The 25043-nt window shown below is 28.3% G+C and overlaps 2 protein-coding genes across 3 annotated transcripts in view; both read right to left on the bottom strand.

Moving 5' to 3' along the window:
* Window positions 1-7462: 7462 nt before the first annotated feature.
* LOC126859182 (uncharacterized protein KIAA0513) lies at window positions 7463-20664 on the bottom strand. 2 transcript variants are annotated; one of them, XM_050610223.1, is made up of 10 exons: window positions 20530-20664; window positions 14320-14594; window positions 13300-13592; window positions 13089-13130; window positions 11015-11116; window positions 10683-10843; window positions 10273-10459; window positions 9435-9657; window positions 9264-9358; window positions 7463-9184 (listed from the first exon to the last, which is right to left on the bottom strand). In XM_050610223.1, the coding sequence occupies exons 1-10, from the start codon at window positions 20530-20532 to the stop codon at window positions 9120-9122; spliced, it is 1446 nt and encodes a 481-aa protein (XP_050466180.1). In that variant the 5' UTR covers window positions 20533-20664; the 3' UTR covers window positions 7463-9119. The 2 variants fall into 2 exon arrangements, with proteins under 2 accessions (XP_050466180.1, XP_050466181.1); XM_050610224.1 differs by lacking the exon at window positions 13089-13130.
* Window positions 20665-21378: 714 nt separating this feature from the next.
* LOC126859129 (maltase 1-like) overlaps window positions 21379-25043 on the bottom strand; it is a 4176-nt gene continuing 511 nt past the window's right edge. Inside the window, exons 2-8 of the mRNA XM_050610112.1 lie at window positions 24933-25043; window positions 24442-24711; window positions 23543-23785; window positions 23277-23459; window positions 22548-22803; window positions 22120-22459; window positions 21379-21566 (exon numbers count right to left, since the gene is read on the bottom strand). The exon at window positions 24933-25043 is cut by the window's right edge and continues 77 nt beyond it. Coding sequence (XP_050466069.1) covers window positions 21491-21566; window positions 22120-22459; window positions 22548-22803; window positions 23277-23459; window positions 23543-23785; window positions 24442-24711; window positions 24933-25043 — 1479 coding nt within the window. The 3' untranslated portion in view covers window positions 21379-21490. The remainder of the gene's footprint in view (window positions 21567-22119; window positions 22460-22547; window positions 22804-23276; window positions 23460-23542; window positions 23786-24441; window positions 24712-24932) is intronic.

The raw sequence follows: 25043 nt of genomic DNA, 5'->3' as shown, positions 1-25043 counted from the left end.
CATATGTATTTAAGCGAGAAACGTCGTTTAAAGCAAGTAATACGTCGTTAAACATAAAGAAACCTAAGCATAACATATGTATTTAAGCGAGAAACGTCGTTTAAAGCAAGTAATACGTCGTTAAACATAAAGAAACCTAAGCATAACATATGTATTTAAGCGAGAAACGTCGTTTAAAGCAAGTAATACGTCGTTAAACATAAAGAAACCTAAGCATAACATATGTATTTAAGCGAGAAACGTCGTTTAAAGCAAGTAATACGTCGTTAAACATAAAGAAACCTAAGCATAACATATGTATTTAAGCGAGAAACGTCGTTTAAAAGCAAGTAATACGTCGTTAAACATAAAGAAACCTAAGCATAACATATGTATTTAAGCGAGAAACGTCGTTTAAAGCAAGTAATACGTCGTTAAACATAAAGAAACCTAAGCATAACATATGTATTTAAGCGAGAAACGTCGTTTAAAAGCAAGTAATACGTCGTTAAACATAAAGAAACCTAAGCATAACATATGTATTTAAGCGAGAAACGTCGTTTAAAGCAAGTAATACGTCGTTAAACATAAAGAAACCTAAGCATAACATATGTATTTAAGCGAGAAACGTCGTTTAAAGCAAGTAATACGTCGTTAAACATAAAGAAACCTAAGCATAACATATGTATTTAAGCGAGAAACGTCGTTTAAAGCAAGTAATACGTCGTTAAACATAAAGAAACCTAAGCATAACATATGTATTTAAGCGAGAAACGTCGTTTAAAGCAAGTAATACGTCGTTAAACATAAAGAAACCTAAGCATAACATATGTATTTAAGCGAGAAACGTCGTTTAAAGCAAGTAATACGTCGTTAAACATAAAGAAACCTAAGCATAACATATGTATTTAAGCGAGAAACGTCGTTTAAAGCAAGTAATACGTCGTTAAACATAAAGAAACCTAAGCATAACATATGTATTTAAGCGAGAAACGTCGTTTAAAGCAAGTAATACGTCGTTAAACATAAAGAAACCTAAGCATAACATATGTATTTAAGCGAGAAACGTCGTTTAAAGCAAGTAATACGTCGTTAAACATAAAGAAACCTAAGCATAACATATGTATTTAAGCGAGAAACGTCGTTTAAAGCAAGTAATACGTCGTTAAACATAAAGAAACCTAAGCATAACATATGTATTTAAGCGAGAAACGTCGTTTAAAGCAAGTAATACGTCGTTAAACATAAAGAAACCTAAGCATAACATATGTATTTAAGCGAGAAACGTCGTTTAAAGCAAGTAATACGTCGTTAAACATAAAGAAACCTAAGCATAACATATGTATTTAAGCGAGAAACGTCGTTTAAAGCAAGTAATACGTCGTTAAACATAAAGAAACCTAAGCATAACATATGTATTTAAGCGAGAAACGTCGTTTAAAGCAAGTAATACGTCGTTAAACATAAAGAAACCTAAGCATAACATATGTATTTAAGCGAGAAACGTCGTTTTAAAGCAAGTAATACGTCGTTAAACATAAAGAAACCTAAGCATAACATATGTATTTAAGCGAGAAACGTCGTTTAAAGCAAGTAATACGTCGTTAAACATAAAGAAACCTAAGCATAACATATGTATTTAAGCGAGAAACGTCGTTTAAAGCAAGTAATACGTCGTTAAACATAAAGAAACCTAAGCATAACATATGTATTTAAGCGAGAAACGTCGTTTAAAGCAAGTAATACGTCGTTAAACATAAAGAAACCTAAGCATAACATATGTATTTAAGCGAGAAACGTCGTTTAAAGCAAGTAATACGTCGTTAAACATAAAGAAACCTAAGCATAACATATGTATTTAAGCGAGAAACGTCGTTTAAAGCAAGTAATACGTCGTTAAACATAAAGAAACCTAAGCATAACATATGTATTTAAGCGAGAAACGTCGTTTAAAGCAAGTAATACGTCGTTAAACATAAAGAAACCTAAGCATAACATATGTATTTAAGCGAGAAACGTCGTTTAAAGCAAGTAATACGTCGTTAAACATAAAGAAACCTAAGCATAACATATGTATTTAAGCGAGAAACGTCGTTTAAAGCAAGTAATACGTCGTTAAACATAAAGAAACCTAAGCATAACATATGTATTTAAGCGAGAAACGTCGTTTAAAGCAAGTAATACGTCGTTAAACATAAAGAAACCTAAGCATAACATATGTATTTAAGCGAGAAACGTCGTTTAAAGCAAGTAATACGTCGTTAAACATAAAGAAACCTAAGCATAACATATGTATTTAAGCGAGAAACGTCGTTTAAAAGCAAGTAATACGTCGTTAAACATAAAGAAACCTAAGCATAACATATGTATTTAAGCGAGAAACGTCGTTTAAAGCAAGTAATACGTCGTTAAACATAAAGAAACCTAAGCATAACATATGTATTTAAGCGAGAAACGTCGTTTAAAGCAAGTAATACGTCGTTAAACATAAAGAAACCTAAGCATAACATATGTATTTAAGCGAGAAACGTCGTTTAAAGCAAGTAATACGTCGTTAAACATAAAGAAACCTAAGCATAACATATGTATTTAAGCGAGAAACGTCGTTTAAAGCAAGTAATACGTCGTTAAACATAAAGAAACCTAAGCATAACATATGTATTTAAGCGAGAAACGTCGTTTAAAGCAAGTAATACGTCGTTAAACATAAAGAAACCTAAGCATAACATATGTATTTAAGCGAGAAACGTCGTTTAAAGCAAGTAATACGTCGTTAAACATAAAGAAACCTAAGCATAACATATGTATTTAAGCGAGAAACGTCGTTTAAAGCAAGTAATACGTCGTTAAACATAAAGAAACCTAAGCATAACATATGTATTTAAGCGAGAAACGTCGTTTAAAGCAAGTAATACGTCGTTAAACATAAAGAAACCTAAGCATAACATATGTATTTAAGCGAGAAACGTCGTTTAAAGCAAGTAATACGTCGTTAAACATAAAGAAACCTAAGCATAACATATGTATTTAAGCGAGAAACGTCGTTTAAAGCAAGTAATACGTCGTTAAACATAAAGAAACCTAAGCATAACATATGTATTTAAGCGAGAAACGTCGTTTAAAGCAAGTAATACGTCGTTAAACATAAAGAAACCTAAGCATAACATATGTATTTAAGCGAGAAACGTCGTTTAAAGCAAGTAATATGTCGGTAAATATAAAGAAACCTAAGCATAACATATGTATTTAAGCGAGAAACGTCGTTTAAAGCAAGTAATATGTCGGTAAATATAAAGAAACCTAAGCATAACATATGTATTTAAGCGAGAAACGTCGTTTAAAGCAAGTAATACGTCGTTAAACATAAAGAAACCTAAGCATAACATATGTATTTAAGCGAGAAACGTCGTTTAAAGCAAGTAATACGTCGTTAAACATAAAGAAACCTAAGCATAACATATGTATTTAAGCGAGAAACGTCGTTTAAAGCAAGTAATACGTCGTTAAACGTAAAGAAACCTAAGCATAACATATGTATTTAAGCGAGAAACGTCGTTTAAAGCAAGTAATACGTCGTTAAACATAAAGAAACCTAAGCATAACATATGTATTTAAGCGAGAAACGTCGTTTAAAGCAAGTAATACGTCGTTAAACATAAAGAAACCTAAGCATAACATATGTATTTAAGCGAGAAACGTCGTTTAAAGCAAGTAATACGTCGTTAAACATAAAGAAACCTAAGCATAACATATGTATTTAAGCGAGAAACGTCGTTTAAAGCAAGTAATACGTCGTTAAACATAAAGAAACCTAAGCATAACATATGTATTTAAGCGAGAAACGTCGTTTAAAGCAAGTGATACGTCGGTAAACATAAAGAAACCTAAGCATAACATATGTATTTAAGCGAGAAACGTCGTTTAAAGCAAGTTATACGTCGTTAAACATAAAGAAACCTAAGCATAACATATGTATTTAAGCGAGAAGCGTCGTTTAAAGCAAGTAATACGGCGTTAAACATAAAGAAACCTTAGCATAACATATGTATTTAAGCGAGAAACGTCGTTTGAAGCAAGTAATACGTCGTTAAACATAAAGAAACCTAAGCATAACATATGTATTTAAGCGAGAAACGTCGTTTAAAGCAAGTAATACGTCGTTAAACATAAAGAAACCTAAGCATAACATATGTATTTAAGCGAGAAACGTCGTTTAAAGCAAGTAATACGTCGTTAAACATAAAGAAACCTAAGCATAACATATGTATTTAAGCGAGAAACGTCGTTTGAAGCAAGTAATACGTCGTTAAACATAAAGAAACCTAAGCATAACATATGTATTTAAGCGAGAAACGTCGTTTAAAGCAAGTAATACGTCGTTAAACATAAAGAAACCTAAGCATAACATATGTATTTAAGCGAGAAACGTCGTTTAAAGCAAGTAATACGTCGTTAAACATAAAGAAACCTAAGCATAACATATGTATTTAAGCGAGAAACGTCGTTTAAAGCAAGTAATACGTCGTTAAACATAAAGAAACCTAAGCATAACATATGTATTTAAGCGAGAAACGTCGTTTAAAGCAAGTAATACGTCGTTAAACATAAAGAAACCTAAGCATAACATATGTATTTAAGCGAGAAACGTCGTTTAAAGCAAGTAATACGTCGTTAAACATAAAGAAACCTAAGCATAACATATGTATTTAAGCGAGAAACGTCGTTTAAAGCAAGTAATACGTCGTTAAACATAAAGAAACCTAAGCATAACATATGTATTTAAGCGAGAAACGTCGTTTAAAGCAAGTAATACGTCGTTAAACATAAAGAAACCTAAGCATAAAATATGTATTTAAGCGAGAAACGTCGTTTAAAGCAAGTAATACGTCGTTAAACATAAAGAAACCTAAGCATAACATATGTATTTAAGCGAGAAACGTCGTTTAAAGCAAGTAATACGTCGTTAAACATAAAGAAACCTAAGCATAACATATGTATTTAAGCGAGAAACGTCGTTTAAAGCAAGTATTACGGCGTTAAACATAAAGAAACCTAAGCATAAAATATGTATTTAAGCGAGAAACGTCGTTTAAAGCAAGTAATACGGCGTTAAACATAAAAAAACCTAAGCATAACATATGTATTTAAGCGAGAAACGACGTTTAAAGCAAGTAATACGTCGTTAAACATAAAGAAACCTAAGCATAACATATGTATTTAAGCGAGAAACGTCGTTTAAAGCAAGTAATACGTCGTTAAACATAAAGAAACCTAAGCATAACATATGTATTTAAGCGAGAAACGTCGTTTAAAGCAAGTAATACGTCGTAAAACATATGGAAACGTGTGTAATACATATTTATTTAAGCGAGAAACGTCGTTTAAAGCAAGTAATACGTCGTAAAACATATGGAAACGTGTGTAATACATATGTATTTAAGCGAGAAACGTCGTTTAAAGCAAGTAATACGTCGTTAAACATAAAGAAACCTAAACATAACATATGTATTTAAGCGAGAAACGTCGTTTAAAGCAAGTAATACGTCGTTAAACATAAAGAAACCTATGTAATACACATGTATTTAAGCGAGAAACGTCGTTTAAAGCAAATAATACGTCGCTAAACATAAAGAAACCTAAGCATAACATATGTATTTAAGCGAGAAACGTCGTTTAAAGCAAGTAATACGTCGTTAAACATAAAGAAACCTAAGCATAACATATGTATTTAAGCGAGAAACGTCGTTTAAAGCAAGTAATACGTCGTTAAACATAAAGAAACCTAAGCATAACATATGTATTTAAGCGAGAAACGTCGTTTAACCTAAGTAATACGTCGTTAAACATAAAGAAACCTAAGCATAACATAGCTATTTAGTCGAGAAACGTCGTTTTACGCAAGTAATACGTCGTCAAACATATGGAAACGTGTGTAATACATAGCTATTTAATCGAGAAACGTCGTTTAACGCAAACTATACGTCGTTATATAACTTGGAACGTAAACAATACGTCGTTATTTAACGAAAAACGTCGTTTAACTCATGCAATACTCCGTTATATAACGAAAAATGTAAGCAATTTGTCGTTATTTAATGAATAACGTCGTTTTACGCAATCAGTACGCCGTTATATAACGAAAAATGTAAGCAATTTGTCGTTATTTAATGAATAACGTCATTTAACGCAATCAGTACGCCGTTATATAACGAAAAAAGTCTTTTAACTGTTGAAAACCTCATGATAACGACGTTTAACATCTGAAAACCTCAAGATAACGTCGTTTAACGTCTGAAAACCTCAATATAACGTCGTTTAACATTTGAAAACCTCAAGTTAACGTCATTTAATGTCTGTAAATATCAAGCTAACATTGTTTGACTTCTGAAAACTTCTAGATAACGACGTTTAACGTCTGAAAACCTCAAGATAATGTCGTTTATCATCTGAAAACTTTTAGATAACGTTGTATAACGTCTGGAAACTTCAAGATGACGTATTCTAACGTCAGAAAACCTCATGATAACGTGGTTTAACGGCTGAAGATCTCATGATAACGTTGTTTAACATCCGAAAACCTCAAGATAACGTCGTTTAATGTCCGAAAACCTCATGAAAACGTTTAACGTCTCAAAATCTTATGATAACGTCGTTTAACGTCTGAAAACTTCTAGATAACGTCGTATAACGTATGAAAACCTCAAGATAACGTCGTTTAGTGTCTGAAAACCTCAAGATAACGTGGTTTAATGTCTGGAAGCTTTCCAAAACACTATAATACATTTTTTTTTCATTAAGAATTTTTGAGTTATTTTGCATCTTAATTTGACATATTTTAGTATAAAATATAAAATATCTCGAAAATTTAGTGTTCAATAATTGTATCGTAATACTTTTATCTGCAGAATAATAAGATAAATCAAATGGTATAAAAAAAAGTAAATAATTGTTATAAAAAAATATATTGCAAATAATTGCATACTTTTTTTTAAAAACAATTATTTTCTGTTCATCAACAAATTCTTAATAAAAAAAATACTTTATACTGTTTTGGAAAGCTCTCGACATAAGCTATAAGAGTGTGCAATAAAAAATAGAAGATTCCATTTAAAGTTATCCTTGACTTGACTTTAACGATGCTATTCAAGGTCAAACTAATGACTTCATTTTATGTTGCCCTCAAAACCATATAATTTTTGTTCAAAACGTTTTTCTCTAAAATGCTTAGTTTTTGAAAGAGAAGGAATGTACGTGTGATCTAGGACGCTCTGTATAATAAAAATTAATTTATTCAATAATATGTATAATATATATATTATGACATATACAATAATATTACATTAATATACATTATAATACATTATAATATATACAATAACACATGTAAAATATATAATATAATATATCCAATAATATATATTATATGCAATATACAATATACAAATAATAGAAAGGGGATTTTTTATTAATACATTATGTAAAATTTCTGATACAATAACAAAATTTATTTAGTTTTTATATTTTTATATTTATATTTTATACTTTATTTTATATTTTCAAATATCGCAGATCGAGACATATGTAAATTAAAATAGAACATTGATTTGCATTTGATGATATGTGTTTAGATACAAGCTTTCCTTTTTAAATTATTTACAATGCATGATGTGTGATAACAAGACATTGGTATCCGCGAATTGTTGATTACAATTAGCTGGCACTCGCTATTAGAGGAACAAGTAATTATATTTCTATTTAATAGAATTTCTAATAATGAAAAAGAAGTATTTGCTTTTTACATTTTTGTAAATTCCACTTACAAAATGCATAATGTTCAGTCATATATCGATAAATTAATGCAAAGTTAACTTATAAAGATTTTACTATTATCCAGCAAAAAAGCAATAAAGATACAAAATAACATCTATCTATAATTTGAGTTTTTATGATTAGCTATATCCTGTAGCCATTAATCAGGATGTAAAAACGAAATTAGCTACAAGAATACTACAGATCTTAATTTTAAATTATAGTTAATTCTCGATACATCATAACTTTTTTATATATATAATGATATAATTACGTAGAATAAAATAAAAGAAACCACATAGATAAATAATCGCATATGAGTTATAAAATAAGAGTTACTTAAGAAAATATATCTTGTTTAAGAGTAGCATAAAATAAGTTTTGATATATCGAGAATTGTATATATACAGGTTGTCCCAGATTAATGGGGATAAAACTCGTGTGCAGATAAAGCGGATCAAACTGCTGTAACAGTTGAGCACTCACTATCAGGCGCGCGGCTCACCGACGTGTGCCCGACTAAAGATCAGCGATGATTGACCAGACTTTACTCAATAATAATTCTCTTATTAAGTATTGTACAAAAAAAAATGATAAAGGACTTTTCGACTCAGTTTGGTCCGCTCTATTTGCACACGAGTTTTGTTCTCATTAATCTGGGACACCTTGTATATATACATATATTTGTATATATATATATATATATATATATATATCGAATTATGAATTACGTCCTCTACTAAAAAGAACATTTTTTTTCTTTTTCTCATTTTGTTGCTTATCATAAATTACATTCCATAACTACACTTTAACGCGATTAAACTGCCAATAATGCAGTTTTATTTCCAAATCTTATTGTCATTTCTTTAAATTTATCTCATCGCTTCTTGTAAATTTTAACATTCAAAATTTATAAATATTCTAAAACAAATATCTTTCTCTGTCAGAATTCAACTTTTCTTAATTTCTGTTATAAAATTAATTTCTTAATGCGGGAGTTTATAGAATTATTTTTTATTCGATACGCAAGAGTTTTTGTTTTAATAAGATATACAATAATATATACTTCTCAATTTTTAAGGCGCGCGAATCTGTGCAAGACTTGAATCTCAGAAATTGACGTGTCCAGTATCAAACGCGGCGTAAATTTCAACAAATGTTGATTTTCATCAACAATATTAACAATATTTCGTTCGTAACTGATTTCGCCGCTTTTTCGATCTTGTAAAGACAATTTAATTTTTTTGGAAATATTTTCAAGAAGAAATATTAAATTCTTAAAAGTTCTTAAAAGTATTTTCGAAATCTATCTTATTCACACTCAAATCAAACTACCGCCATGGTTCAGTCTCATCAAACATTCGATCTATGTTATCTCGCAACATCTTCTCTTGTTCTGCAAAAACAAAATGTGAATAATATCTGCATTATTTTAAATTTGGAATTTAAAAAAGCATTGAATCATGAATAATTACCTATGGTTAAATTCGCAATAATGCATTGTTTTCGAAGAAACTCCATGCATAAAGTTCGTGACAGACCGAAAGCGTGCATGTTGCAAGTAAAAGTCCTGTTAGATAAAAAAAACAAACAAATAAAATAGTCCGTAATACCATAAAACATAAATCAAATATTAATAGAATTACCCTAACTGTCCGAAGACAATATTTGCTTGAAACTTTCGATCTTCGGCTGCAATGCTTTCCTGGTCTAAGGATTTCGGCCGAGGCGGTACTGGTCTTGACGCTCGCTCACATTGAATCGCATCGAAAAAAGCAGCCGTCCAAAATCTCATAGACATCCATATTGGTTGAACACGTAAATGCGTGTACAAATATTCACGATAGGGCTCTAAGCCGGGAACTTCGACTAAAAACATGAGTATATTGAAATATGAATGCAAAGATCTTAGCCAAAAGTATGCATATAATAAACTGTCTAATTAAAGCAAGCAAAATTCATAAATTAAAAAATGCACGCAGAAATAACTTTGATAATTTAGTAATAATAATATTTTACGATTTGTTAGAATTTAATATAAGAAATTGTATAATTTGCGTTATATATTTTTTGATTATTTAGTTAATATACCAAGAAATGTAAAGAGAGATACAGAAAACAAAAACATGCAAAACATTCTTAATATAATTCTTCTGTTTATAATATTTTTATATTATAATATAGAAAATTTTATATGTATATTATAATAAATTTATTTTTAAATTTTATATTATAATCTCTTCTAGATATAATATTATATATATATATATATATATATATATATATATATATATTTTATTTTATTCATTATTGTATATTTCTATTATATATCCATTATATATTATTTATTATGTATTATTATTATGTATTATATCCATTATATATTATATAATTTCTATATATTATTCTCTCTCTAAAAAATTATTATTTACATTGTAAGATTTTAATGTTATTTATAACCTGTTGTAAAGAGCTTCTCATTACCTTCGTGATAAAAAGTGAAGCACATGTTCATGAGACTTTTTGCGGGTGCAAAGTCGTCTGCCTCATGACATTCAAATAGAGCGACCGCGAAATGCTGTGCCAAGGAATAGAATGAAGCTTCCGTAACACACGCACGCGCTCTTCTCGCATTCACCACTCTAGAGAACCATATTCTTCCCGATTCGGTCTACAAATTTATTATTGCGTTTAGTTAGAATATTTTAAAAAGGATATGCATTGATTTACTCCGTTGATTTTGTTAGCATTTTACGCCTATATTTTCTTACTCGAGGAGATATATTTATTCTCTAATTTAGTTAAAATATATATTTTTTTACTCTTTATTCTAAGATCATGTATTATATCAATCATTATCGAAATGATATATAAAATTTATTTATTACACATACCAAGACCATTTGTCCAAAATTAGCCTTTTGCTCTTGATCAATACTATTAGGTGCATCGAATAACAGAGGTACGAAAGCCTTCATAAAATCCGCGGCTGCTTCCTCCGATTGACTATCAGCTGATAAGCTCGAGGCCCAGGACTGAACAGAACCTGATGATCCTGAGTAATATATAATTATAATAATCATTGCAATACTTTAATTTATAGAGCTACTGTTTACAATTTTTTATGTATACCAGACTTTTATTTTTAGACAATTAAAATTATTTTTTAAATTCAAATATCTTAAAATTAAAACAACTTTATAATTATAATTAAAATTAAAGTCACCTGATCTCTGCCACATTCTGCGACCGTCCATGTTGGAATCTAAACTAGTGCTGGGTCCATATCCGTCTTGATCGCTCGTAGAATCACTGCTACAAGGTATGTCTAAAATACAAAAATGCTTTCTATCTAATATTCTACATAATTGTTAAGGTAACCGTAGCTCAATATGTCAAGCAATGGTGCGTTACGCTCAAAAGAGCGACACAAACTTGCAACCCAATCTAATCTAATGTTTCACCGAACAGAGAAACAAACAACAAAGATAAGTTCGCTGGACTACACAACAAAGTGTTGGTCACTCTTGCGTAATTATACGGACAAATTTATCTACTAGTTCTAAATTACTGTTGAGTCACATGAAAATCACATAAACGAAATAAATTAAATAATCATATAAGTATATATATATATATATATATATATATATATATATATATGCAATATGAATTATCTACTTATTTAAATATATAATATTCTCTTTTATAGTTGTTAAAATTGTAAACAAGTAAAATGCGATTATTTAATTATATTATTTTAATTTGTATAAATGTATTATAAGAATACAAGTATTATACAAATAAGATACTTTACACTAGAATTATATTTAAGATCACTTGCTTAGAGCTACAGTTTGTCTTGTTATAAATTTTAGAATTTTTATAATTATTATAAAGATATTAATTTTTACGAAATTTTACAGTCAAAATGAAGTATGAAAAGCGCGTTTATAAGTGCTTCGTTATTACATATAATAAACATTACGTCTACGCGATATTACTTAACTATTTTCTATCTACGTCCTTGTTAATTATGCAATAAATCGCATTACGGAAATAATAGAGGGGTTTAACTGATTATAAATGTATGTTTCTCTATCGCGAAAAACTACTCTATCACACAGAACTTATTTTTCGTTCGTATAGAGTAGAATCCTTTGTCGTACGGAAATGCACATGGATGCAATCGGGGTGCATAAGTGGGTTGCGTGAAGATACGCACACATATACACAGGTAACAACATCTTTACCAACAGGATGCAACGTCTGGCAAGAAACTACGAATGTTCTCTGTTCGAATATACAAGAGTCGATATGTGCGTAATATGTTCAAGAGAAGAAAGTATTGTTGCTTTAAATCATCTTAATTTTAAAGAAATTTGAGAAAATAAAAAAGTTTAGTTTATTATAATCAGACAGCTCTTCTTTTAACAGATTAATATATTACACTCAATATCTTATAATATAATATTTCATATATATAATGCAAACTAGTTTATTTCTTTCTCTTTCTCTCTCCTCGATTTCTTAGCATTTCTTCCATAATAAAAATATCTGCATTGTAAATGCATTTTTATTTATTAATGATTTGTAAAGCAAATATCAATATTACAAAATTGATTATATAAGCTTTGTAAGTTTCTGGTTTTTATTTTATCTAGCTTTTATTTATATTTTTTATAATTTAGTTTACATGGCGAGAAACTAAAGCAAATTAAATTTCAATTTACTTAATAAATAAAACTTGTATCATGATATATTAACTTACGAAAATCGTGTGTATGTATGTGATATTTCTAGATCAAGTCGTTTGAGGGCTTATCAGAATCGACCCATGGATATTCAAACCGGGTTACGCGTATTGATGACACTAGTATTCACTAATCACATCTAGCGAAGGAAATCTGGAGGATCGGAAACTCGGGCACGTGAGAAGGAATGCTTACGATAACGTCAAAGTATCGAGAGTTTGTTTGAACAATATATATGAATTATATGTATATATATATATATACAAGGTGTCCCATAACCTACTATATGTGCATTAAAAAAAAAAAACGTATTAATTATTTGCATTTATCTTATTTTTTCATGAATATTGATGATATTAGAAATCAGTTTTTAAATTAGTTTCCAATAGTATATTGAGAGATATTGATTAATACTTGACATATATATAGTTCGAATATATACAAGTATCGATACTTTAAATTGAAGCATCCCTACATGTAGTACACTGAGGAGATTCGCGGGTGAGATCAAAAAGACAGTCCACACTGACTGATTATTACATTTACCTAAACGGAAAACAACCGTCTGATAGCGGGTCGGCGCCCTCGCTTCGTGAAAAGAAAGAAGAATACAGCACATTATTTCCATCTGAGTCTCTCGATAATTGCATGTTCGCGACAATCGCGAGCGAAAGAAAGATAGCGATCACTGTCGAAGAGAATGAGAGTCATTGACTTCGACGTTCGTCGCAGATAACTAAAGGCAAGGACTAATCACCTGCTCTGTAATTCAACTTCTCGTAAGGATCGGGCCCGGTTGCTTTAATGTCCTGTTCTTGAAGAGGCTCTATACTTTCCTGGCTGTCCCGGTCAGGACTAATATCCTGATTGGCTTCCTCTTCCGTTCGACTCTCTTGTTTTTTATTCGAGACCGATCTCGAAGACGTTATTTCTTCGTACGTCATCCCGGGAGGACACTTCCGTGTTCTGGAAAGATTACTGCTTACTTGTCGCTCCAATTTGTGCCGCGCTATTGCCTCATAATCCTCGTAAGATAATCCCGCTCCGAATCTACAAACGATATATTGCGTCAGAACGTGAATTATTCATGGGAAACAAATATTACGATATTATTATCTTCGTAGGCAAATTTAAATCCTTACTATAGTGTGCATGATGTATAATCGCATGCTAATGTATACACATGGTTGGTAATGTATACATATACAATTAAAATTTACACACACATATATTACAGCAAAATTTAAATTTACATTATAGCAAAATTATGATATATATCTATATCTATATCTATATATCTATATATATCTATATCTATATCTATATATATATATATATATATATATGTACCAGCTTTACACAATATTAACCAGTAGATATGTAATCTTGTATAAGAATCAAATTTAAATTACAAATATAATGGAAAATATAAAAACAAAAAACATAATAAATCTAATATGAGAAAAAGTTATTACAGAAAAGTAAAAAATTGTTTTATATTTTATAAATATGGTATTTCTAATGTAAGTATATATCATATATTTACAAAATAAGAAATATATTTAACAATAAATTAGAAAAAAAATGTATACATATTTTACTAATTCAGAAATTTATTTTAACCGCAAACAAGAAATGTTAGTTTAATCAATAAAAATTGTATTTTGTTTTGCTTTATAGAATAAATACAAGTTTATACAGTTTTAGCATCTGCATGCTCTTATATTAGTTGTTATTAACTGTTGTTGATATGGAATAACAAAACGAGTGTTTATACCTCGGAAGCCTCAGTTTCCGTCGTCCTAATTGCTCCTCCGGCTTAACAGTCTGCGGTAATGCTTGCGGCGACGAAGGTGGCGAAGAAGGGGTTGTAGTCAATTCACTTTCCTCTAAACTGTTACTAAGAGCGGATCCTATTCTATTTCCTAAGCCTTGAAGATACTCTCCGCTTTCTCCCAGTGCGGATCGCACAGATCTGAGAGCACCTCTGGTACGTCCAATTAATGACCCTCCTCCATTAGATGGTAAAGCCGTTGTAACATCTACCATTTTCTGAAACAAATGTATGTCATAATAAAGCTATGTATCTTCAAAAATTATTTAGCAATATTATCGATCAGAACAATAAACTTGCCATATCTAAATAGATAGCCATAGATAGATGTTATTGTGTCCAATTATTAATAGATATTTAAAATTATGTATAATAACATGCAAGAAATGTAAATGTAATTAAATTAAAAGATTAAAAATTAAATTGTTAAGTACATATAACAGATGATTGAGATTAACAATGCGTACTGCGTATTTCGAAATACAAATATTTATCATATATTTGCAATTTTAATTAAGCAATTTTAATAAAGCAACAAGTGTGTTTTATGACTCAAATAGATTAATCTAAAATAATAAAACGAAATGTGTTATTAAATTGATATAAAGTCTCTGATTTAATTTTTGTTTTATCGGGAACTTATATGCGAATAAAATATTTTACAAAGCCTTGTTATTGCAAAAAGTAGAGAGAAAATAAAATCTGCTGTTACGTAAAAATTATTTGAAGACATACACACTGGATGAATAAAAATTATATATCTTGATAACTTTTTATAATTTATATTTACAAACATAATTCTTGTTTTCATAAATAAATAGAATAGAACAAGTTTCTCTTCATAAATTTAAAAACAAAGATATTGTGTTTTATAAAAACTTTTTTAAAATATATGAATAATAAATATACTAATTAATAAACCAATTAAAACTATTGCTATTAAAAATATAGAAATTAAAACTATTGCGACTCTTACGTAACGTTTTTCGAATCACTATATCGAGATAAAAATAACAATGTGTCGAATTTACTTTATGCGTTATAAAATTTTAACAAGGAAAGAAATTGTATAATAATCTGTGATCTGAGTGATTTGACTCGTCAAATCTTATTCAACTGCTGATTATGAAAGGGTTTCTAAAATTCGCTGTAGCAGTTTTGTCGGATGCCAATTGCGCATTTCGGCATTTCTGTAAAACAATTTGCGAAACGCGATTTACCTCACCGACTATATACTCCCTACAAAACGAATAAGGCTGAAAGTAATCTCAGATAAGAGGTATATAAGCTTCATTTCCAATGTATATAGGCCATTGTGCCTGCCTACTCATCTAAGCATTCGTCTACGCGCACTATGCGTAAAGTGATAACGATGAATCGTGATAAGAAGCAGCAGAAAATTAAAAAAAATATATCTATAGATTGGAAATAATATTAACTTGTTGAAATCGCTTTTACATTTATTTAAAAATCTGTGTTATTTTGCAATCCTAATAAAAAAATAAAAAATGTTCTATTAAGAAAAAACAAAAAAAAAATACAAATGTAAAAAAGATTAAATTGCAATTTATATAGCGTGTAATTAATACTAGAAGTAGCTAACTTTAATAATAAAATCTTTTTATATTGGATTGTGTGAATGTATATATCTACAATTTTCTTTTCAATCTTCATAAATATGAAACAATTAATAAAATTTTTTTTTTTTATTTAAAAAATAAAATCTAAAATTCTGTTAATTAATTATCAGTGCTGTCATTTTAACTTTTTAGGCTAATATAGTTGACATAAAAACAAAATAATAAGATATTTTTAAAGTAATTAGTAATAATTAGCTATATTATGTTGTTTTTATATCAATTATATTAGCGTAAAAAATTAAAATGATAATACTGATGATTAATCGACGGAATCTTAGACTTTCATTAACCATTCAATTTCCGAAAAGATTGAATAAAATTATTGCATGTTTTTGTAAAAAAGTATCTTAATCAGAATACATAAGTTATATCGATGGGTAATAATCGCAATAAACATACAGTTTACGCTTGTTCTTTCAATCACACATTACACTATATTACATGCGACCTTTCACATTTATATTCACTAAAAAGAAAGGGCATGTCATTTATATATTATGTTCCATTTTTTTATTAGCAGTTTTAAAATGGTTTATTTAACCTCGAACTACTGAAATAAGCAAAATATCACGAATAAATAAATATACAGTGATATTTTAAATTCTGCAATAATTTTTACTTAATGCTGCAAAAAAGATATATTGATTTAATATTTATTAAAAAAAAGAAAAATTATGAGAATAAAATCAATAACAAATATCAAGCTATTAATGTCGAAACAATCGTTCATTGTGGACTGGATGTTGAAATGAACAGACTTTTATAATTGGCCTAGCATATGTTGGTGACCGCAAAAGATATAAAATCAACACGGATATCCTATATAATGGACTATTATTAACACACTACAACTTATGAGTTTTTGGTACAACACAATTTCATTTTGTTCTGACTACTTGCAGAAAGTTTATCTTTACATGATTATATAATTTATTACATAATATATTAATATTATTATGCAAAACAATACATATAAAGGATAAAATAGTGTTAAAAATATATCTTTTGATATAAAATATATCTCTTTGAAAATTAATTTTTAAGTAATAAAATTAAATAAGAATCTAATTACATAAATATTATTAAAACAATTTTTATACACATTAAGATTTTAAAAAATATAAATATGTTTAACTAGTAGAATGCATAAAAAAATTTCTGATATTAGAATTGAATAATAATATTTAATTTTATATATAGGAAGAATTGCAAAATCTATTGTTTTAAAAAAAAAAATATTGTACAATTGTTAAACATAAATTTTATAAAATCTACAATTTACAAAGATTTATTATATCAAATTTTCAAAATTTGATATAATTTAATATTTTTCTCAAATACATTAAAAAATTTTTATTATAACGCTTTTTCAAATTTTAATCCCATATGTATGTTTTTTATATCAATGATTGTTGAAAATCTATATCAGTTTTCAACAACTGATTATTTTATGACGCAATCATTTTAAGATTTTTAATAAATATAATTGCATAAAAATAAAAAGAGAAATAAATAACTGCCGGATATTAACTTGCCGTGGAAAAAGTTAAACAAAGTTTTCTGCGTGACATCTAAAGATAGATCATCGATTACGTTCACATGTCTATGGCAATTTGACGCCACAAGAATTTCCGATTAATGTGGGCGACGCGAGGGTGGAAGTACGTAATATTGGATGAAGAAAGAGACAGATGAAGAGGGGAGAGAGAGAAAATCATGTCAAGAATATATTTAAATATCCAACTATTATTATTATCGTAATTATTTTCTTGGGAAAGTTTAATTAACCAATTATTATAAATAAATAAATTTAAATAAATTTAAATAAATTTAAATAAATTTAATAAATTTAACAAATATTAAACAATATAAAACATTTTAATGCTTGCAGATATATATACATACATACACATATATATATATATATATATATATAATGCATTGTATAAAAATATAATATATGATATTCTTGATATTCTTTTCTAACAAATTTAAATTAAATTATGCTCGTTTCCAAGAGAATTTTTCAGTATCATTTATTGATTATATTTTTATATTTTATATTATTATTTTTATCGAAAAATTTAAAAAAGTTAATGTATTTATTATACATGTAAGTTAATTATCGTGAATATTAAATTAAATTGTTGCTACATATCAATTACGAATATCGCTAATAGTTTTAATTCAAAATGTGCATTAAAAGTTTATAGCACAAGCTATTAAAAAATTTATTTTAATACTATGAATTAAATGCTTGAAAACTTCAATTCTTCTTTGAAAACTCCAATTCTTTTGAAGAAAAAATACATTATTAAAATAGTCAAATAAGTAATATCGAACAGAGCAATTATGATTGAAATGTTAAACTATATAATCATAAAACTAATATATTACTTTAATTCTTATAATTGATCATGCGTATCTAATAGAAATTTAATATATACAATAGTATATAATAATATACAAAGTTTTGATATAAAATAACGTGGAATAATATATCACATTTATATTAGAGATAGCAAAACATATTTCTAATATAAAAGATAAAAAAATGTTATGAGGATATGAGATTAAATACTATATACTCATATAAAATTTTTTTATATAAAGCTTATGATAAGCAGAAATTGTATAGAATATTGCAAGGTTCAACGATCGACGAGCAAACCAACAGATAGCAAACAAATATCAAAGAAAAATACAAAAATATATTGAATAAGCGAATTATGCGGGAGTAAATGATGTCGATCGCATGTGGGTGACTGTAGTTCACAGTGACACACAACTGCAATGCAGCGTTATCTATATTATGCAGTACCGCGCTATGCTAGATGTGCCTATTTACGTAATTTACGAATATTTTCAAAGTATGTGTATGTACAATAACGAGAGAGAAAGAAAGAAAGGCATTTCCCTGCGTTTATATGTGTCATGTGATAATAAACGAAAATACGAATCGTAGATGCAAATGTGATCTGTCACATATGAATATTGCGAAACGGCAAATACGAATTAAAGAGAAAAAGAAAGAACAATGTGACGTAATTGCGCCCATCATAATAAACGATTGTTTTATCGTTGTCTGACGGGCGCCTCATTATCACAACGCAAAACATGATTTAATGTATTATATATTCCGCATGCAAAACAAACATCGCGAAAGTGTCAAACAGCGCAACTAAAGTCACTAATAATAAATATCGTGACAGCAAGTTTGCGAATTGACGCTGAATAACCGGGTTTCTAAAAAGACAGAAACATTTTGCATTAGTGCTTTAAAATATTTTAAATATGATTTCACACATAATCTCTTTATTCTATCTCAACTCTCGAAAATTATATTCTTCAATATTTTGCGCACTGATATACATACTTGCATCACTCTATTTACAAGTGCGAAAGCAAATTTCTTTTTAATAATTATCATATAAAACTCTTTTAAAACAATTTAATACCTTCTTATGAAAGAATTGCGTGCAATTTTGACATTCGACAAGTTTTTATCTTCACTAATGTTTATATTAATAACTGTTGCTTAATGATCTATACATTTATATTAACAATTGTTGCTTAATAATCTATTCGTTACAATCAAATTAAATTCCTACAAATAATTATATTTAAGATAATTTTTACATAATTATAATGCTATGTGTGAATATAATCCAAATTTTTATCAATTATTGTTGCTTTGTTAGAGCAATCAATATAAGTATTAAAAAATTAAAAAGTTGGACACAAACTACGTTATTGACACAAATGTTCTTGTTAAAATATACGATTTTCATCGTGTGTCGTATACTATCGATTCTGTTATCAATGAAAATTTTAACACATATGCGACTTATTATGCAATTTCAACAAATACATATGTTAAGACATATATCCACAACATTCTTTTAATTATCTAATAATCAATCAAAATATTAAAATAAAACATTAAAATAATAATAAATAGATAGAAGTAGAACATCAAGAAGCAGCAACAAATTGCTGTTTAATCACTTTTTACGGCAATAAAGTTTAAAAATAAGTAAACCAAAAATTCAAAATATTTTTATCTATTTAAAAAGAATAATTATTAAAAAGTTTTTAAATAATTAAGCCTAAATTTTAGTAAAAAAAGTGCTTTGCTTATTAATGTTTCATATAGATATTTTTTCAAAAAATAATTGAAAGCAAGATATTATAATATTGAATAGAAAATGCTAGAAAGAAGTCAATATTTTGCAAGTTGTATTTGAATAGCATAAGCGCAGCTGTCAAAACAGACGATGCTATCTCGTTATTATTTTCTAAATTATTTTACGTAAAGAATATTTCTCCTGAAAATGACAGATTTTCAATATATATTATGAATACTTTTTTTCAAAGAGCATTAAAAATAATACAATAATAAATAAATAGAAAAATTTTATAAAATAGGACAGTATACTATATCTATCGAAACACATCTTTTCTCGCGAGTTAATGAATTGAGCTTTGATATGTTTTTTAATAAATCGAATACCATGCAGGGATGAAGCCCCAAGATCACAAACGATCACTGTCACTCTCGCAAAAAGTTGATAAACACGTGCGACACTGCTCTTGACATATTACTACGGACTTGCACTATCTTGAGCTTTGCAATTGCTTCGAGGACTATTCGCACGTAACGTTACATTACCCCTCCAGTATGCGATCGAAACGCGCATGCGTTTATCGCGATCAATACAATACCTCGATTTACCAGCATGTTGATTAATTCCAACACTGCATGTGAAATTCGCTATCGTGTATGTACTGGCAGTCGGTACCATGCCAGCTGATAATAAATTATCTAATGAAATATCGATTCAATATATTATACATATTAAATGAACACGTAGGTTTGATGAATGCATAGTCGCTGGATAACTGAAACGCGCTTTGTGTATTATTAAAAAATTTTTATCAGAATAAATGATGAAAAAGAAAATATATTACATGAAATTACTTTTTAACCATAAAAAATTATAATATTAAATTTAAACTTTAAAATAATGATTTCTTATTACAACAACTTTGAAATATTTTGTATTTACATTTAATTTATAATATATTTAATTTTAAATGTTAATATATTTAATATATTTGATATATTAACAATTTTTTTAGTAAAATTAATAAATTACATATAATTAAGGCATGATTTCAAATTCTTGAAAAAAATAATACAACAAAATTCAATAATTTATCAATTAAAATTTTAATACACAAAAAATTAGAATTATAGATATTTAAATAAATACAATTATAATACATACACACAACTACAATCACAATTACAATTTTATTAAGAGTATGTTTTAGAAGGTCATAATTAAAAAGAAAAAAATTAAGTGTTACTTATCGTTTTTTATTGCAAGAAACATTATAATTTATAAATTTACAATCAAAAAGTTTTTAGTTAAATATATGTGCTTTGAAAATAACATATTCAGAGTCATTTACATGTCTAGAGACGTGTACACTACAGCAGCTTTCTTAGGTAAATGTATATCGTTTATGAGAACCGGACGGTTCCTGCAAAAGATATAAAAATGAATTGGCATAAAATTAGAAATAGTATCTATATCTATAACATCTGCCAATAACATCTCCGAATAACATATATATTTATAATAACACAATATTTACATAAGGCGTCCTTAAAAAAAATCTAGAAAAGCTTTTTTCATGAATTTTGTGAATAATTATATCTTCTGTAGCATATGTTTTAAATTATGTATTGTAATTAAAATAATATATCGCTATATTTGCAATTAATTTAATACAAATATTTGTCATCACATACATTTAAAAATATACAAATATCCCTCCAATTAGAAATTCTGATGGAAAATTTATTGAAAAATTTTTTAATTAAAAAATTAAACTAAGAAAATTTGTTAATAAAATTACAAGTAATGTTAAATGTTTTTTTTTTAAATTATCTTCATTTCCAAATAAAAAAAAATTTGTTATTATAATCATTTTAGAATATTTGTAGAGAGAAAGAGAAAAAAAAAGAATTGTATAACGCAATTATAAATATGTATATAAACAATTTCGAAAATATTGTTTGAAAGAATCATACCTTCTTTTTACGTGAGCACCCAAGCTGGCAAGCTTGACCTTCATTAGTGCCGGAAGTTCTTCATCTGATAGATCGACTTGTTGAGATTTGTGGTCCAAGAAGTTAATCAGAAGCAGCACGGTGCGGCAACCAGAGTTTCGCACCACACCCAAGACTGTACCATTATTTGCTAAGAACGATCTGTAACTTCCTTTGGTAAGTGCTGGTTCCTCTCGGTGCATGTGGGCTAAAGTTTTGTAGATTTTGTAGTGCGATTCACGAGCCCGAGTCTCTTTCAACAAGTTCAACTTTTTGTAGTTATCATTCACCGGAAGCCATGTTTTATTTGCCGTACTAAAACCTGTCGTAACAAATAATTAATTGATTAAGATTTAGAAATATATTGTTAATAAATTAAACACTATCAATCGCACAAATTCGTCTTTTACCTGCGTTCTTCGTCGCGTCCCATTGGAATGGCGTCCGTTCTGGATCGCGAGATACAGCCGCATAATGCTCTTTGCCTGCGTTGCACGCCTCAGGATCCTGCGTATCTACCCAGGATATATCTCTCTTATCCACCATGCCGATTTCATCGCCATTATAGGTCACTGCTAAGCCCGGCAAAATCATGGACAGCATGGTCATTTGGTCCAATCTGCCAGGATAACGCGAGGCTACGCGTGGATTGTCATGATTTCCCAACTAAAAAAGTTCATAATACATTTCGACTTCGACTATAATTGAAAAAAGTAAATTTCTTATTTTTATACATGCAATAATAACAATTCCGAGATGTTGTTCTGTTTAACTTTTTTACAAATAAAATCATGTAAGAGATTATGGGAATTAGAAATTTTAATGAAAGTCTTTACCTGGAATATTTATGATAACATTTATTAGAAACATATGATAACATTTTAAAAAATACTGGACTTTGTAACTTATTTGCATATAAATTCTTTGGCAATCAGTATTTTATATAGAAAAAATATAATAAATAACGGTAATTTGCAACTTAGATTTTTCTTAGAAAAGCTTTTAAATAAGACTTTTTCTTTACATTACAATTAAATTAGAATAATTTAGAATTTCAATACATAATTAATTCTTAAATATTATTAAAAAGGAGTGAAATTCTCTCATTAAGATAATGATGACTTTCTGTCAATACGTACCACCCAATTGGCAATTTTACCACTCGGCATTGCGTTCATCCAACCGTCTATTTTTTCTTTGTAAACTTCCGCAGACGAATTAATAGTCATATTTGTAATAAACATAAAATTGAAAGGGGTCACATCATAATCATAATATTCTATGGTATGCGGGAAACTGGCATATGCCTCCATCACCATCATCTAGAGATCAGAAAAAAAAGCATATTTTATAAATCAATAAGCACAAAACATAGATTTGAAAAAAAATAATATTGCTTATTAACCTTCTGATCTTGATTGTGCTCGTCAGAATATTCATCTACGTATTTTCGCCAATCTCCGAATAGCTCATAAGTAGGTTTTTGATCGACGGTATAAATGTGACTCAAGTACCCGTAATCTCGCGGTGTGAGATCGGGCGCATAACTTCTGGGCTCATCTCGCAATTCTTTGTCTTCATAAATAAAGGGGGCGGAATCGATGCGGAATCCATCTATACCCATATCCAACCAAAATTTCAATACATTCTGTAACCGATCGCAAAAATCATTAGAAGTTATTATAAGAATAAATCTAAAGTGCTGTAATGTGTAAAATATCTTTTATACGCTTTCCTTTATGTATCTTTCAGGTTATAAAATTTTATATCGTTTAACATAAATTTCGAATTTAATTTGCAGTCATAAATTTTCACTGAAACATTTATATGCAAAATAAAAAGATATCTAAACAGATTTATACTCTATAAATTAAATAAAAAATTTTTAATCTAGAAAAAATACGATAACAAAAAAATTAAATAAATTTTTATGCAAACTATTAATGCTAATTAATTGTGTTATAATTTATTTTATCACGTATTTATTGCATATCTGGAAAAAATTATTATATCTCAAACAATAATTTGTTAAAATGTGTTAAAAAATATATTAAACGTTTCGAATTAATAGAAATGAGAAGAATCATTATATATGTATATTTGCAATTGCACTAATAATATTAATAAGATTTATTAACGTAATTTATTAAAATAATAAACATGTAATAGCCTCTCTTTTTATTTTTCTTTAATTTTCTTAAATAAAATTAATGTGATTGGAATACCAAAATGGGATATTTTAATGAAAGTCTTCAACATATGGCAACATTTTAGAAAAACTGAGCTTTCCTCTATAAAACTTACTTTCATCTCCTCTCTCACATCAGGATTTGAGAAGTTCAAATCAGGCTGTCTATAATCGAATTGATGAAAATACCATTGTTTTTGCGAATCGACATATTCCCACGCGGAGCCACTGAACACACTAAGCCAATTGTTAGGCGGCGTTTTATCATCTTTATTTTTACCTTCTGCCCACATATAATAATTCTTATATTTCTCATCGCCTTGAAGACCCTTTTGGAACCATGGGTGCTTGTCAGATGAATGATTAGGTACGAGATCGAGAACCACCTATAAGAATAACATCATGAAGTAACTTCAAAAAGAGACGACAAATAATTAAAATATTTTGAATAAAAATAAAGTCAATAATTCTCTACATTTAATTACGATCATAATATAAGCAATCAAATTGTATATAAAAATAATAATGTATATACATATATATATATATATATATATATATATATATATATATGTATATATATATATATAGAGGCAAACCACCGTACTTTTAAATGGAGATCCTTAGCTTTCGCCAAGAAAGTCTTGAAATCATCCATTGTGCCAAAAACTGGATCGATAGCTGTAAAATTGGATATATCATACCCGAAATCAACCAT

This window comes from Cataglyphis hispanica, chromosome 2 (genome assembly GCF_021464435.1).
Source record: "Cataglyphis hispanica isolate Lineage 1 chromosome 2, ULB_Chis1_1.0, whole genome shotgun sequence".
In the NCBI taxonomy this organism is placed as follows: Eukaryota; Metazoa; Arthropoda; class Insecta; order Hymenoptera; family Formicidae; genus Cataglyphis; species Cataglyphis hispanica.
Note: the sequence above shows the minus strand (reverse complement) of the source record. Positions and strands in the feature narration are given on the sequence as shown.